The sequence below is a fragment of the Ahaetulla prasina genome, chromosome 4 (genome assembly GCF_028640845.1).
Source record: "Ahaetulla prasina isolate Xishuangbanna chromosome 4, ASM2864084v1, whole genome shotgun sequence".
In the NCBI taxonomy this organism is placed as follows: Eukaryota; Metazoa; Chordata; class Lepidosauria; order Squamata; family Colubridae; genus Ahaetulla; species Ahaetulla prasina.
This window is the reverse complement of record NC_080542.1, coordinates 121,654,731-121,670,944: the sequence shown is the minus strand read 5'-3', so window position 1 is coordinate 121,670,944 and position 16,214 is coordinate 121,654,731. Positions and strand designations below refer to the sequence as shown.

The window sequence follows — 16,214 nt, the reverse complement described above, 5'->3', positions numbered from 1 at the left end:
GAAGTCGGTTAGACCTTTTGCCCTCATGGCAGATAAGATAGCTTTGTGTAAAACTACATCTTGATAAAGCCTGCGGTTTAAGTTAAGACATATAGCATATAATGAATGTCTCAAGATAGAATGTATTGTTCCGTGACTTCCTTGCCCTGTATCAGGAGCTGTCACCTGGCAGGAAATGTTGCAATGCCATTGTTCCTTGTGTCTCCCTGTGCTATACTGTCTCAATAAAAGAGTGACTAGAGCTTCGGCTCGGGGCACTCATCCCAAGGAAGCCATGAGTGTCGGGTCTTAATGAACACCTACATCCCACAGAAACCCACTATGAGATCAAGAAAATCCTTGACTTTAGACTATACAGAGGTCAATTACAATATTTAGTCCACTGGAAGGGATATCCATTATCAGAATCTACTTGGGTCAAAAGTTGGAAAGTAAATGCGGACAATTTGATTAAGCAATTTCACGACACTTTCCCTGACAAACCTAAAAAAACCTCTTGGAGTGGGGAGAGGGGGGTAGAAGGGAAGTGTGGACCACTGACACTCTTCTTTATTAATTCTTTGTTTTCTTTCCTAGGATATAGCTTCTTTTGCAAGGGGGACGCCTGTCAGGCCTGGAAACCATACTAGGCCTTAGGTTTCCAGGCGCTGCCACATTTTTCCCCTGAGGGGAAGAAGGGGGGGTTGAGGGGTATGGTAACATTCTTCAAGCGGTCAAGGTCGGATTGTGTTCACATCTGCAAAAGAAGTGGCATGAGGAGGTTTCGAAAAAATGGAAGAATGTTGGACCATGTGACTAGCAAAGGGGTTAGGGGGGTGGGACTCTTGGGATTTGTATAACTGGGAAAAGAATCCGGAAGTTCAGTTTTGGAATTTCACTCATCTCATGTGCCAGTTTCCTTATGCTAGTAAAGAACTCTGAAAGACAATGGCTTCTGAGTTTTTTTTATGCAGAGGAGGTTTTTCTGGAACCTTGACGTAGGGTTTTCAATCAGCAAGTTAGCATTTTGGCCCATATTCTATAAACTTTCTTTGGTGCTATTCTTTACTGATATTTGTCTTTAGAACAGATGCATTTCATCACTCTCATTTTTTTTTCCAAATCAAGTTTTTTTTCTAACTTTGATTATTAAAAGTAAGGGTAGGAGATAACATATATAAGTCATAACAAATTGAAAACCATATATCCTTATGGCATAATGATATTTTTGCAAATAGTTAGTAACTATTTGCTTCGTGACATAGATTCTACATGTGTTTTTTTAATGTTTTGCATACAGTGCAAGTATGATGGTTTGTTAATTTTCCTTAGAAGTAATGGACATCTTGGACATTCTACTCTCTTTATCTGTTGCATTTATATGCAAAAGAAGAATGCTGAAAATCTGTTCTGAGAGCTTTTTTGCAAGTAACAAAGAAATGTTTATGCTATTATGAACTAAAAGGCAGTCAGAAAGGGCTCCTGTTTGATCAATAATGTATGCTCCAGTTAGTCCTATCCTCTGGACATCATTAAATAGTAGTTTGTTTCATAACTGATCATTTTGGCTGATTAGAATTTATAACTATCTCCTCAAGCTTTTGCATTGTCCAGCAGGCAAATATGAATCGAAATAATCAGTTTTGCTTAGTGATAATATGGACTATAAATAAAGGTTGGAATTAGTTATTAACTGTTGGAAGACTGGGGTTGCAAAAGCTGATTTCTTGCCCTTGTTCGTACTGGAACGATAACCTTTGTTTTTACATATTTTGAACTTCTCCTAACAAGCTTAAAACTTTGTGTATGACATATCAAATTAAACTGTACATTTTAAAAAATAAGCCTTTTAGGTTTAGTTAATAATTTTAATAGTTAAGCAAGACTAATTTTATGTACAAAATATGAAATCATCAAACCATGCAAAGATTCACATAATTAAACATTATTGGCATTGAAAGATCTTCATTTGTATTTTGTTTATTTACAGGCTCTAGTCAGTAAAATGCAAGGTAAAACTTAGATATTTTTTTTAAAGACTCAGAGAATTTGCTTTCCTATTTATATCCGGTTACTTTCATCATGAGCAAAATGTTTATCTCTTATATTAGTATCTTTGGAAATAAGGGATTTTCAAGTAGGGCAATGTGGATACATTTTCTTATATGATTATCCTATTTTTATAAGTAGTACAAGATTATGCTATCTGGTCAGAAGTAAAACCCATTGAATTTAATAAGGGATTCCTCTATAAGACTAAATTCTCAAGTACACTATAAAAGTTACTTCAGCTATTTTGTGCTTTTGATCAATATTATTTACTATTGTTTTTCTCAGTGATCTTGTTGAATTGCTACATTATTAAATATTGTTTGGTTCTTCAATGTTATTCATTTTAAAAATGTGTAAATTGTCTGCTGTCAGACTTTTAATTATATTCCAAAGAAGGAAAGCCATTTAAAAAAAACACAATTTAGTCACCATGTACGAGTGACTGAAATATGCAGGGAAAAAGCAATCTGATGGATGTTAGGTATTTTTAAGCAATGGTATTTAATTTACTAACTTCCTGCCACAAGAGTCTGCAGTACTTAAGTGGATAAACTGAAAAATCAAGCACACATATTGCTATAATTGGCTACACAGACTCAGTACTCTGTGGTTAGTCTCGTTTTATTTTATTTATTTATTTTATTTATTTATTTATTTATTTGTCATAACAATATATACAAGCGTTACATAAAAGGTTATAAATATATGAACGTATATATGAGGAGAAATGAGGTACTAAAAACGTGTATATACATAGGGAAAGAAACAGTAGGACAGGAACGGTAGGCACGTTTGTGCTCTTATGCACGCCCCTAAGAGAAATTAAAAATGTTTTTTATAATAAAAAAACATCATTTTAGACATATGCAGACATAAGATCACTTCCTGGGTGACGTCACAGTGGTGCGGTTCAGGAGAATGGGGCTCTGTTCTTTCAGACCAAATTTTTGCATCTGGAAGCCGGTAGAGGCAAGGTCTGAACATGGAGGGGTCAGCATTGTAGAGGAGATTTTACAATATCCTTTCCCCCAGGAGTGGGGAAGGAATGGGATTTTGCAGTATCCTTCCCCTACCACGTCCACCAAGCCACACCATGCCCACCAAGTAATATCCAAAGAACCAGAAGTAAAAAAAATTGGATTTCACCACTGATCAAAAGAAAACAACAGGAAAGAGAGGGGGCGAGAATGAGGACGCAACGGGAAATAAGACCAAGGAAAGGCACAATTGTTAATTACTGCCGTTGCTAAGTTAGTAACAAGGTTAAGTGAATCTGGCTTCTCTATTAGCTTTGTTTTTCAGAAAGTTGCAAAAGGTGATCACATGACCCTGGGGCACTGCAATATGAGTCAGTTATCAAATGTTCAAATTTTGATCATGAACTATGGGGATACTGTAATAGTTGTAAGTGTGAAAAATGGTTATCAATACTTTTATCAATGCCATTGTAACTGCAAACAGTCACTAAATGAACTGTTGTAAGTCTACCTGTATGCCCAAACGTCCATGTTTAAGAAAGGTTTTTAGAAAATAATAGAGAACGCTGGATAAAACTGATTTCTTTATTGTTTATGGTCTTGTTTCAGAGTCATATATAGTATTGAAGTGAATTGATCAGCCTTATCCATGACCTTTGTTAGGATCTGTCCTAGTCTGTTGGAAATGTCAGCAACTTTTGATACTATCAATTATGGTATCCTTCTGGATTGCTTACAACAAAATGGTGGGAGAAGGAATTAATGTTTCTGTATCCTTATCCAGTATCTTCAGGCTATTATGGATTGGCTCAAATTGTACCAAATTATTTTTGTCCAGAAACCATTGGATCTGAATCCCAGATAGCTTTAAACAGAGTCACGCTGACCCTTAATCTGCTTCTCGGTTCATGGCTTCTGCTTGTTTCTAATGCTGTTTTAATATATATTTTGATAATATTTTTATATGTTGTTAGCTGTTTAGTGCTTAGTGCTGTTGTGGCAAAAATCCAGAAAAATAGAACAAAGAAGAAGATGGTTGGAAAGGAAGCCTTTCATCTAGTTTTGTATGATAATGGCAACCGGACCCCGGCAACAACAACTCATGTTTTTCTTAGCTCTAGAGTGCAACAAAACCTCTATTTTTTGAGGATGTTCAGCAGAATGTGAAAGCACAGAAGCTGATAAATGAAGCCATTTAGCAGTGCTGCAAAGCTATGGGCATAATATTGGCTGCCTGTTTGTTTTGGTTCCAATTTAATATGTTGATAATTACCTATAAAGCAGCAGTGGGTTGCTCCCAGTTCAGTCCAGTTCTTGCGAACCAGTAGTAAAAGCAATGGGAGGCTCCACCCACCTATCCGGATGTCACCATAGACAATTTGCGTATGCACAGCAGCGCACATGCTCCCGTTGCAAACTGATAATAAAGGTAAGTAGAACCATCCCTGCTATTAAGATCTTCATGGCTTTGTAAAAATTACAAAGAATCTACCCAGTCAGTGCAGTTAAACCATGAAGGTCTAGCCCACCCCTCACCCATGATTTTGGGGTAGAAGGGAGGAAGCAGGTCTTTTCTGTGGCTGTCCCAGTCCTGGTGAATAGCCAGTCAAGGTTTAGATGACTCCGTCATTTCTTGTGCTGGTTTATTGATATTGTTACTCCGTTTTAACTAATGGCATTTCTACTGTAAATGTTCAGTATTTAATTTGTTTTAATAAAACAAATTTAATTTGTTTAAATTTAAAATAATATTTATTTAACGGTACTATAAGCCTCCTAGAGACTTTTTTATTTAGCAAAATGGAAATGAAATAAAATAAAAAAAGTTCTAGACTTTTCAGAAAGGAAGCCACTTTTTGGTATAATTTATGCTGTTTATAAGATTCATCCTTCATCCACATCTGGGTTATTGCTAAAAGCAGCTATATCTATCTTGAAAATATCTCCTGCATAAAAAGTGTAGATTTTTTTTCTTGCTGAATATTTTCTCTGCCTGTTCAGTTCCCCTCGATTATTGCAGCAATTTTGTCTTCCTAAACTACACAGATCCTCCTATGTCCCTTTATTTTTTGTTATTGCAGCAAGTGAATGATGCAAAAATGGTTGGTCAATTAATTTAGCATATGACATACTTCGCTGCTATTAGAAAAAAAGTCTTTAATCTGCATTTGTATATTCCTTTTATTCTCTTAGCAATGTATTGTTTTGATGGTTTATACTCCTTGTCTCCAGTTAGACAATTGTACAATTGCAGTTATAAGTTAACTACTTAGGTCTTTTAAATATCTGGTGTGTTTGATCAGTGTAAGCTGCGAATTTTGAGTTCAAGAAGCAATGACTAGGGAAAAACCAGTATCACTTTCACTATTTATTTATTTTTATGAACTGTAAACTTTGCTGTTTTTATGCTTCATAGATACTTGCAACCAGCAAGTATTTCAAATAACATAGATTTATAGGCAATAAGTATGAAGGAAAATTCAACCTACTTATATCTATTTATTAGCAGCAGCTATATTTGCTGACTGTAATTTATCTTTCAGTCTTCAAAAGATTCCAGAAATCTTATCAAATATTGTAAAACCATATTAGGGACTGTATATGACAAAATAGTTTTAACGTCCCTAGTATCCACAGTGAAATAAATAAAATCATTCTTTTCATAAAAGTCCAGGTTTTTTTTTACTTAATAGCAAAATAGAAGAAAAATATTTAAAATAAGTTCTTGCATGTTTCTACGGTGTCTTTGTTAATATGTAATTGCTTTTCATTCTTTTTCCTTAGAAAACATATTTTAAGACAATAAAGCAAGAAATGTCTTCACTGAAGGGTAAAATTCAGACTGTATTGGGCCTGATAGAGCCTAGCCAACTGGGCTACACGATGACGCATGAACACTTGACAATGGGCTTCAGCTGCTGTTACTATCCACCACCTCCAGGTCAAGAAGTTCTTTCTGAAAAACCCATTGAGATGAAGCACTTGTTTTGGCTTAAACAGAACCCTTATAGCCACAAAGAGAATCTTCTGCTTTATGAAGAGACTGATGCTGTGAGAGAAGAGCTCCTTCATTACAAGGCTGCAGGAGGTGGAAGCATAGTAGAAAACACCACCACTGGGATAATGCGAGATGTGAAGATACTAAAACAGCTTTCAGAAGAAACTGGTGTCCATGTTATTGCTGGGGCAGGTTTTTACGTAGATGCTACTCATTCCTCTGAGACTAAAGCTATGACTGTGGAAAAGGTAGGTATCAAAATGATGTCATAAGCTGAACAACCATTCCTGAATAAACCCAATAGATCAGGGGTGTCAAAATCAATTTCATTGAGGGCCGCATCAGGGTTGTGTTTGACCTTGGGGAGCATGGTCATCTCAACATCACTCATGTCCGGGTGCCCATTGTGGCCCAAGTGTTCTGCCGGTGAAAATGGGCGCCCCAAGCTCCCTTTTTGGCTGCAAAAGCCTCCTGCAATCCTCTGCCAGCAAAAACGGAGTTTTTGGGTGCTGCCTGCGGCCTCGCAAGCTCTGTTTTCAGCTCCAATGTCCTCCTGCATCCCTCTGCCAGTGAAAACAGAGCTTGGGAGGGACCCGCAGCCCGTGTAAGCTCCATTTTTGGCTGTGACAGCCTCCTGCAACTATCTGCCAACAAAAATTGAGCTCTTGAGGGCCGCACACAGCCCTCCCGTCCTCCGTTTTCGCTGGCAGAGACACCACGGGCCAGTTCTTCGCTGTTTTCAGGGCAAACCCAGAGGCCAGATCTAAACACTCCACAGGCTGGATCCAGGTCCCGGGCCTTGAGTTTGACATCCCTGCAATAGATGATAGATACAACACTCATATATAAAGAAGGGTTTAATCTATGGGTGGATAAATATTTCTAGATGATTGCATTAGAGCAGAAATGCAAAAACAATCTGTTTAAACCTATAAACACAAAAGATTGAACACATTTTTAACAAATAACAGAGGACCCTTGTTTGCACTAAGTTCTGTTGTACAAAATCTAGTCTTTCTTTCACATGTATCTCAGGAGCTGAGCTGTTGTTCCTTCCAATAATTTAGGCAAAAACTAAATGTCAAGCACAAACTGATTTAATTGTGATTTTTTTTCTCAGTAACACACTAACAATTTTTAATTTATGTAGCTTTCATGCCCTTTAATATATAGAATTTCTATTCAAATGAGCATATTTTTGTTACAAATGACTCTTCAGTCAGGACTGAATCTGTACATTCCTGAAATATTTATTATGTGTCTTGTATGAGTAACGGTTATTTGTTGTTCAATGACAGGAAAAGATTTTTTTTTCCTCACTCATACGATTATGTTGATTCTGTCTTGCAACCATTCTTCATTTAGCAGCTGAGTTGCACTATTGTTAAGTGAAATGTTTATTAAATGAATACAGGTCAGAGAGAGAGACAGGAATATCAGTGGTTGCTGCCATATAATTTATATTAAGTTCTGTCATATACCCTTGCCAACAGTACTGTCACTCCAGTGTGCTTTCTTGTCAGATGGATGAAATTTGATTGTTAAATTCATATATTGGTCAGAAAATTATTTTTATTATTGTATTTATAAATAGTTGTGACCTCGGTTAGCTTTTAGAATGGGTATATTTAGCATTCTTTTATTTATAAACACATGGTAGAAATACTCCCAAAACTGTCAGTTACATCATAGGAAATATTCAAGATAAATATCCATAAAACTACTTTTATTTATATAGATATATTCTTAATTTATTAAGAAAATATTAAGGTTACATTTTGAGATTCTGCATGCACTATCACGGTTCTCAGTGCGACATATAGGTAGGCCAGGGGTGAAATGCTCCCGGTTCGAATCGGATTGCACAATCAGGTAGCGATGGGGGGCAGATAGTTCGGAGAACCGGTAGCAAAAATCCCTGCCCACCCACTCCCGCCCATGCCCACCCAATTGCCCGGTCCCCACTTGCCTACTTACTGCTTCTTTCGGGCTTGCTCCTGCCTTGCTTTGCTTGGGCTGCTGCAATCAATTGCATCAGCTAGCAACTGAATCTGCCTGCCTGCAATCCATCTCATTGGTGAGCAACTCAATCTGCCTGCCTTGTCCCTTGAATTAGGTAAATAACTGGGGGGGGGGAGCTTTAAAAAAATAGTTAATTGGGCTTTTTTAAAGAGGGTTTTTTTTAGACGTTGTTGTTAGTTGCGAAGTCGTGTCCAACCCATCGCAACCCCATGGACAACGTTCCTCCAGGCCTTCCTGTCCTCTACCATCCTCTGGAGTCCATTTAAACTCATGCCTACTGCTTCAGATATTCCATCCAGCCACCTCGTTCTCTATTGTCCCTTTCTTCTTTTGCCCTCAATCTTTCTCAGCATTAGGCTCTTCTCCAGTGAGTCCTTCCTTCTCATTAGGTAGCCAGAGTATTTCAGTTTCTTTTTTTTTTTTTTTATTCAAAAAGTTTTACAAAATTTTTCCCCCCTTTTCCCCCCTCCTCCCCCCTCCCTTCGCAACCCCCCTCCCCCCCCGACTTCCCGGAACGAACACAAGGTATAGTTAAAAATAAAACAAACATATGCTAAAAAATTTTCGTCCCAACTTAATTATACCCCTACAATCATCAATTCCTAACTTCCGCCCAAAAGCAATCAAAATAATACATCATAATCATTCAAAACAGTCTGATAACTCTTAGTCTGATATCTCGTTGAATATAGTCAATCCATTTTTCCATTCCTTTAAGTATCTTTCTTGCGTATTGTCTTTCAAAAGGCTGATATCTTCGCCATCTCAGCCAAATTGGCAACTTTCAATATCCATTCTTCTATTGTTGGTACTTCTTTTTCTTCCAATATTGTCCTATTAGTAATCTTGCTGCAGTTATTAGATTTAAAATCAATTTAGTCTCAATTACTGTACAATCCGTAATAATTCCCAACAAGAAAAATTACGGCAGGAACTTTATCTTCTTTTCAGAACATTTTGTAAAATCCACCAAATTTTTATCCAAAAGGCCTTTATGTCCTTACAAGTCCACCAAATGTGAAAATATGTAGCGTCATCACAATTACATCTCCAACATTTTGCTTGCATTTCTGGATACATACGATAATTTTTAGGATCTAGATGCCATCTATAAAACATTTTATAAAAATTTTCCTCAGATTCTGTGCCTCGTGAATTTAACATTTCTAACCCAAATTTTTCCCACGTTTCCAATAATATTGGCTCCTGAAAATTTTGTGCCCACTTTATCATACAGTCCTTTACCAAGTCCCTTTCAGAATCTATTTCAAGTAACACATTATACAATCTCTTTATATGCTCCTGAGACTGATTTCTAATTTGCTTTACCAAATTTCCCTCGTTCTGCTCTATACCAATTTTCTGATCTCCCTTCCATCTAGCACGTAGTTGCTCATATTGAAACCAAGTATAATTTTTCCCTTCCTCTCTTAATACTTGCAGAGATTTTAACTGCAAATTACCTCTTTCAGTATACAAAAGATCTTTATATGTAATCATTTCCTGATTCTGTTCTATGTTTATATTTTCTATTGTATGTCTAGGACTTGCCCATATAGGAACCTTATAATTTAGTTTATAAGAGTATTTTTTCCAAACACGCAGAAGGGCATTTCTTAACATTTCTTTTTAAAGGCCTTATCCACTTTTTTGTCATAAATTAAATATGCATGCCATCCATATAGCAAATCATAACCTTCTATATTCAAAATTCTGTCCTCTGTTAAATTAAACCAATCACTTATTGCAGAGAGAGCAGCTGCTTCATAATATAATTTAAAATTAGGCATTTTTAAACCTCCCCTTTCCCGAGAATCTTGAATTATTTTCATTTTAACCCTAGCTTTTTTACCTTCCCATATAAATTTGTTAATTCCCTTCTGCCATTCCTCAAGATTCTTATCTTTCTTAATTATTGGTATCATCTGAAAGAGGAATAAAAATCTAGGTAAAACATTCATTTTAATAGCAGCAATTCTCCCAGCAAAGATAATTGCAATTTTTCCAAACAATCAACTCCTTCTGAACTTTTGCCATAAAACCTCATAGTTATTCTTATACAATTTCACATTTGACGTAATATAAACCCTAAGTACTTAACCTTCTTTACAATTTCAAATCCTGTTACTTCCTCTAGTTTTTCTTTCTGTTGTCTGGCCATATTTTTATTATCACTTTTGTCTTTTCTGATTTACCTTAAACCCTGAGACATTCCCATATTGATCAATTATTTCCAACAAAGATTTACTAGAATTTATAGGGTTTGTTAAAGTAATCACCAAATCATCTGCAAAAGCTCTTAACTTATATTCATATTGTCTAACTCTAATTCCTCTATCTCCTTTACTTCTCGTATTTTATCCAATAATGGTTCTAGAGTTAAAATAAACAATAATGGTGATAAAGGACATCCCTGTCTTGTTCCTTTCGCAATCTTAAAAGGTTCTGTTAAGCTACCATTGATTATAATCTGTGCTGTTTGCTCTCCATAAATTGCCCTAATTATTCTTAAAAAACCATCTCCAAATTGCATCTTTTCTATTAATTTAAATAAAAAATCCCAATGCAATCGATCAAAAGCTTTCTCTGCATCGAGAAAAATAAATGCTGCTGGAATAAAATTTTCTTTTCTAAGTACTCCAGTAAATTAACAATCTGCCTAACATTATTCCTCATCTGTCTCCCTTTTATAAATCCAGATTGATCATTATGAATTCTTCGCTGCAGAATCAACATTAATCTATTAGCTATTATTTTAACAAAAATCTTATAATCATTATTTAAAAGTGAGATTGGCCTATAATTCCCAGGTTTAGAACAATCCTGTTCCTCTTTTGGTATCAATGAAATAAAAGAGGTTCTCCATGAGAGGGGAATTCCCCCTCCTAGTTGTATCTGATTAAATAATTTCTTAAGTGGACCTAACATCTCATCCTGTAAATTCCTATAATAACTAACTGTGAGCCCATCCGTACCAGGAGTTTTCCCCATTTTTAATTGTTTAATTACCAAAATAATTTCTTCCGAGGTTATAGGCCGATTCAGTTCATCCATTTGTTCTAAAGTTATATTTTTAACCTTATATTCCTTCAAATAATTATCAATATCCCTATTCAATATATTATCTTTAAGATATAAATTTGTATAATATTCTAAAAAAGCTTTTTTAATTTTATCCTGTTGATATCTCTCTTTGCCTTTATATTCTATTTTTTCTATAGTACGTTGTTTTTGTCTTTTCCTTAAAGTGTATGCTAACCACCTACCAGGTCTATTTGCATTACAAAAAGTATTATGTTTGGCATATTGTATATTTGTTGCCACCTGATCAGCCATTATCATATTAAATTGATTCTGTAATAACTTTATTGCATCTTTAAGTTTTTGATCATGTGGATTATGTATTAATAATTGTTGTTTCTTATAAATTTCCTCTTCTAAATACCTACGCTGTCTTTGTTGCTTATTTCTCTGTCTATTATTAAGATATATTAATACACCTCTCATAAAAGCCTTACTGGAGTCCCAAACCATTTCTATCGATGTTTCATTATTCAAATTATAATCAAAAAATTCTTTCATCTGCTTTTTACATTGATTTACATTATCCTGATATCTAAACAAATTTTCATTTAATCTCCAAGTTCTTCTACCCTCTTTTCCATATTGCAATTCCATCCAAACAGGACTATGATCAGACAAACATCTTGGAAATATCTTAGTTTTCTTCACCCTAAAAGCAAATCATTAGAAATTAAAATAAAATCAATACGTGAGAAGGATTGATGCCTATCAGAGAAAAAGTATAGTCTCTTTCCTCCAAATTCCAGTCTCCATACATTTCTTAACTCAAAATCTTCTATCATATCAAAAAAGGATTTAGGCAGCTTTGCATGTGCAGGTATCTTCTTGGAAGAAATTCTCTTGTCCTTTCGTGTATCTATTACTCCATTCCAATCTCCCAATATAATGCACGATTTATAATCCCATAGAATCAACTTATCATATAACATTCTATAAAATTTTTCTTGTTGCTGATTGGGTGCATATATACCAAGCAAGGGAGTCGCTTTTGTTTCTATTGTAAGTTCAATAGCAATATATCTTCCGTGAATATCTGCCTCTATTAACTTGGCTGGTATATCTTTTCTCAAATAAACCACTATGCCATGTTTTTCTCCAAAGCTGAAGCAACAAAATGTTTACCTAACTTTGAGTTTATTAGGTACTTTTGATCTGATAATTTAATATGCTTTCTTGTAAGCAAATAACATCATTTTAAATTGTTTCAAATAATGAAATATTTTCTTCTCTTCTGAGCTGAGTTCAAACCATTGACATTCCAAGTCAAGATTTTATTTGCCATTACTGGGCTGCTGAAGCTTTTGAGCAATCAACTGAAGATCGTCCTCCCATATCTTGGCCGTGCTCCTCCCACCGCTTCTGTAGCAGAATCCTGAACTTTACTTTGAGTTTGTTGCTCCTTTTCTTTACGCTTAAGGGCTCCCTCGTCAGTCTTTGTTCTTGTGGTTGTTCCTCTGATGGTAACATCACTGGAATCACCTCAGCTTCCACACCCATTTGAGTCTCTTGAATTCTTTTTCTATTATTTCTATATCAAATTTCAGCACTGTAGAAAGAAAATCTTTGGCCTTAAGCACTGTGTCAATCGATATCTCCTTCCTTGATAATACACTGTCAAGCCAACTGGAACCTCCCATCTAAATTGAATCTGGTATTTCTTAAGTTCTTGTGTGAAAAATGTAAAGTCCTTTCTATCCCTTAACATCTTGGGAGGAATCTCTTTCAAAACCTTCAACTCCTGTTCCCCTATTTTCAAGTTTTTCTGAAAAGCAACTTGCAAAATTTGATTCCTCACTGTTCTTTTCAAAAAATAAACCACAATGTCTCTAGGAAGTTTCTTTTGCCTAGCAATCCAAGAATTAACTCTATAAATTTTGTCAATTTGATAAGCAACCTCTTGTGGATCAAGTTCAATAAATTCAGCCAGAGCTTCTGATAAAAAAATTTTTTAAATCTTCCCCTTTCTCCTCATTCAAACCCCTAATTCTCAGAGCTCCTTCCATCATTCTATACTGCATCACCACCACTTGATCTTCATTTTTATCCAATTTGAATTGATCCATTCTATTTTCTATTTGTTGATTTGACTGAACAATTTCTTGCACCTCCTCCTCCACCACCTCCAGTCTTTTTGCCAAACCTTGAAAAGCCATCAAGATATCTTCTCTTATTTTTTTATTATTCTCTTTTATTTCTTCTCTTATTTTCTCATTATTATCCATAATCTCCTTAAACCTTTCTTCAGACACTTTCCCTTGCTCTTTAATCAGATCTTCTAAAGCTGGTTCAGAACCCCTTCTGCCCCCAATCTTAGGTGGTTTAGTAGCCATTTCAGTTTTTAAAATTCACAAAATATAAGTCTAGAAACTTCTCTTTTCCCCTTTAAGTATAGGAGAGCTCAGTTCACTTCATTAAAATCCACACATAACATTTCTTATCTTCTTAGTTGCACAGACTGTTTGAAATTCCATTCGTCACTTTCACTCCCGTTCAGGCGCCATCTTTAAGAGTCAATTAAAACAAAGGAAAAAAAATTTCTCTTTTTTAAAAGGTAGAAGTCAGGAAATCAAAAATACTTGCAATCCAATAATTGTCCGCTGGCACTCATTCCGTCTGCTTAAAGAGATCCATAAAGATAAGACAATTAGCAGAGATGGACACTTTCTTCTTTTCCTGCTTTTGCAGGCACGCACTGAAGTCGGAGAATGGCAGGAATATTTATGGGACCCGTCGACCCTTCGGGGCTCTGCTTAATTAAAACAAAGCCTCTGGGGAGGTCTACCAACATTTCCCTGCTGCTCTTATCTTTCCCCTTTCATCCAGGGAAAAAGATTAAAGCCGGCTTATCCTGGCTTTTACGATGTTCAGTGCGGAGCCCCTTTAATTAGGGGCTCAGCGAAGAGGTGGAGCCACCGGAAGTCCAGAGTATTTCAGTTTCATTTTCAGGATTTGGTCTTCTAAAGAGCAGTTAGGGTTGATCGTCTCTAGGACTGACTTGTTTGTTCGCCTTGCAGTCCAAGGGACTTGCAGGAGTCTTCTCCAGCACCAGAGTTTAAAGGCCTCGATTCTTTGGTGCTCAGCCTTTCTTATGGTCCAACCTTCACAGCCCTACATTGCAATTGGGAAAACCATAGCCTTGACTATACACACTTTTGTTGGCAGGGTGATGTCTCTGCTTTTTAGTACGCTGTCTAGATTGCTATAGCTTTCCTCCTCAGGAGGAAGCGTCTTTTAATTTATTGGCTGCAGTCCCCATCTGTGGTGATCTTGGAGCCCAGGAAAATAAAATCTGTCACTACCTCCATTTCTTCCCCATCTATCTGCCAGGAATTGAAAGGGCCAGATGCCATGATTTTAGTTTTCTTAATGTTGAGTTTCAAGCCAACTTTTGCACTCTCCTCCTTCACCCGCATCAAGAGGCTCTTTAGTTCCTCTTCGCTTTCTGCCATTAGAGTGATATCATCTGCATATCTGAGGTTGTTGACATTTCTCCCAGCAATCTTAATTCCAATTTTTGATTCATCTAGCCCCGCCTTTCTCAAGATGTGTTCTGCATATAAGTTAAATAGACAGGGTGATAGCCTTGTCGGACTCCTTTCCCAATTTTGAAACAATCAGTGGTTCTGTGTCCAGTTCTCACTGTTGCTTCTTGACCTGCATACAGGTTTCTCAAAAGACAAATGAGATGGTCTGGTACTCCCATCTCTTTAAGAACTTGCCACAATTTGTTGTGACCCACACAATCAAAGGCTTTAGCATAATCAATGAAGCAGAAGTAGATGTTTTTCTGGAATTTCCTAGCTTTCTCCATGATCCAGCGTATGTTGGCAATTTGATCTCTAGTTCCTCTGCCTCTACGAAATCCTGCCTGTACTTCTCGCTCCATATAACTGCTGGAGCCTAGCTTGTAGGATTTTAAGCATAACCTTACTAGCATGTGAAATGAGTGCAATGGTGCGATAGTTTGAACATTCTTTGGCATTGCCTTTTTTTGGAATTGGAATGTAAACTGACCTTTTCCAATCCTGTGGCCATTGTTGAGTTTTCCAAATTTGCTGGCAAATTGGGTTTAGCACTTTTATTGTGTCATCTTTTAAGATTTTGAATAGCTCAGCTGGAATACTGTCTCCTTCACTAGCTTTGTTGTTGCTCAGATTTCCTAAGGCCCATTTGACTTCACATTCTAGGATGTCTGGCTCAAGATAAGTGACCACCCCATCGTGGTTATCAGGGATGTTAAGCTCTGTGTAATTTTGCCACCTCTTCTTAATCTCTTCTGCCTCTGTTAGGTCCCTGCCATTCTGGTCCTTTATCATGCCCATCTTTGCATGAAACGTTCCCTTCATATCCCCAATTTTCTTGAATAGATCTCTGGTCCTCCCTATTCTATTGTTTTCTTCTATTTCTTTGTACTGTTCATTTAAGAATGCATTCTTATCTCTTCTAGCTATTCTCTGAAATTCTGCATTTAACTGGGTGTATCTTTCTCTTTCTCCCTTGCCTTTTGCTTCTCTTCTTTCCTCAGCTATTTGCAAAGGTTCCTCAGACAGCCATTTTGCTTTCTTGCATTTTTTTTTCTTTGGAATGGTTTTAGTTGCTACCTCGTATACAATGTTGCGAACCTCTGTCCATAGTTCTTCAGGCACTCTGTCTATCAGATCTAATTCCTTAAATCTATTTGTCACCTCTACTGTATATTCATCAGGGATATGATTTAGTTCATACCAGAGTGGCCTGGTGCTTTTCCCTATTTTCTTCAGTTTAAGCCTAAATTTTTCAAGAAGAAGCTCATGATCTGAGCCACGGTCAGCTCCTGTTCTTGTTTTTACTGACTGTATAGAGCTTCTCCATCTTTGGCTGCAGAGCACATAGTCAATCTGATTTCTGTATTGACCATCTGGTGATGTCCATGTGTGGAGTCGTCTCTTAGGTTGTTGGAAAAGAGTATTATCTTATCTAATATGATAATTATAATATTATCGTATTACCTTGACAGAATTCTATCAGCCTGTGCCCTGCTTCATTTTGTACTCCAAGGCCAAACTTGCCTGTTATTCCGGTAATCTTTTGGCTTCCTACTTTATCATTCCAATCTCCCATGA

At 36.4% G+C, this 16,214-nt stretch overlaps 1 protein-coding gene across 5 annotated transcripts in view; it reads left to right on the top strand.

Moving 5' to 3' along the window:
- Positions 1-16,214, top strand: part of PTER (phosphotriesterase related) — a 61,638-nt gene that overhangs the window by 18,959 nt on the left and 26,465 nt on the right. For 3 of the 5 annotated variants that reach the window (XM_058180913.1, XM_058180909.1, XM_058180911.1), the window contains exons 2-3: positions 3,983-4,437; positions 5,793-6,254. In XM_058180913.1, the coding sequence (XP_058036896.1) occupies positions 4,345-4,437; positions 5,793-6,254 (555 nt within the window). In that variant the 5' untranslated portion in view covers positions 3,983-4,344. The remainder of the gene's footprint in view (positions 1-3,982; positions 4,438-5,792; positions 6,255-16,214) is intronic. The other 2 variants (XM_058180910.1, XM_058180912.1) reach the window with 1 other exon arrangement.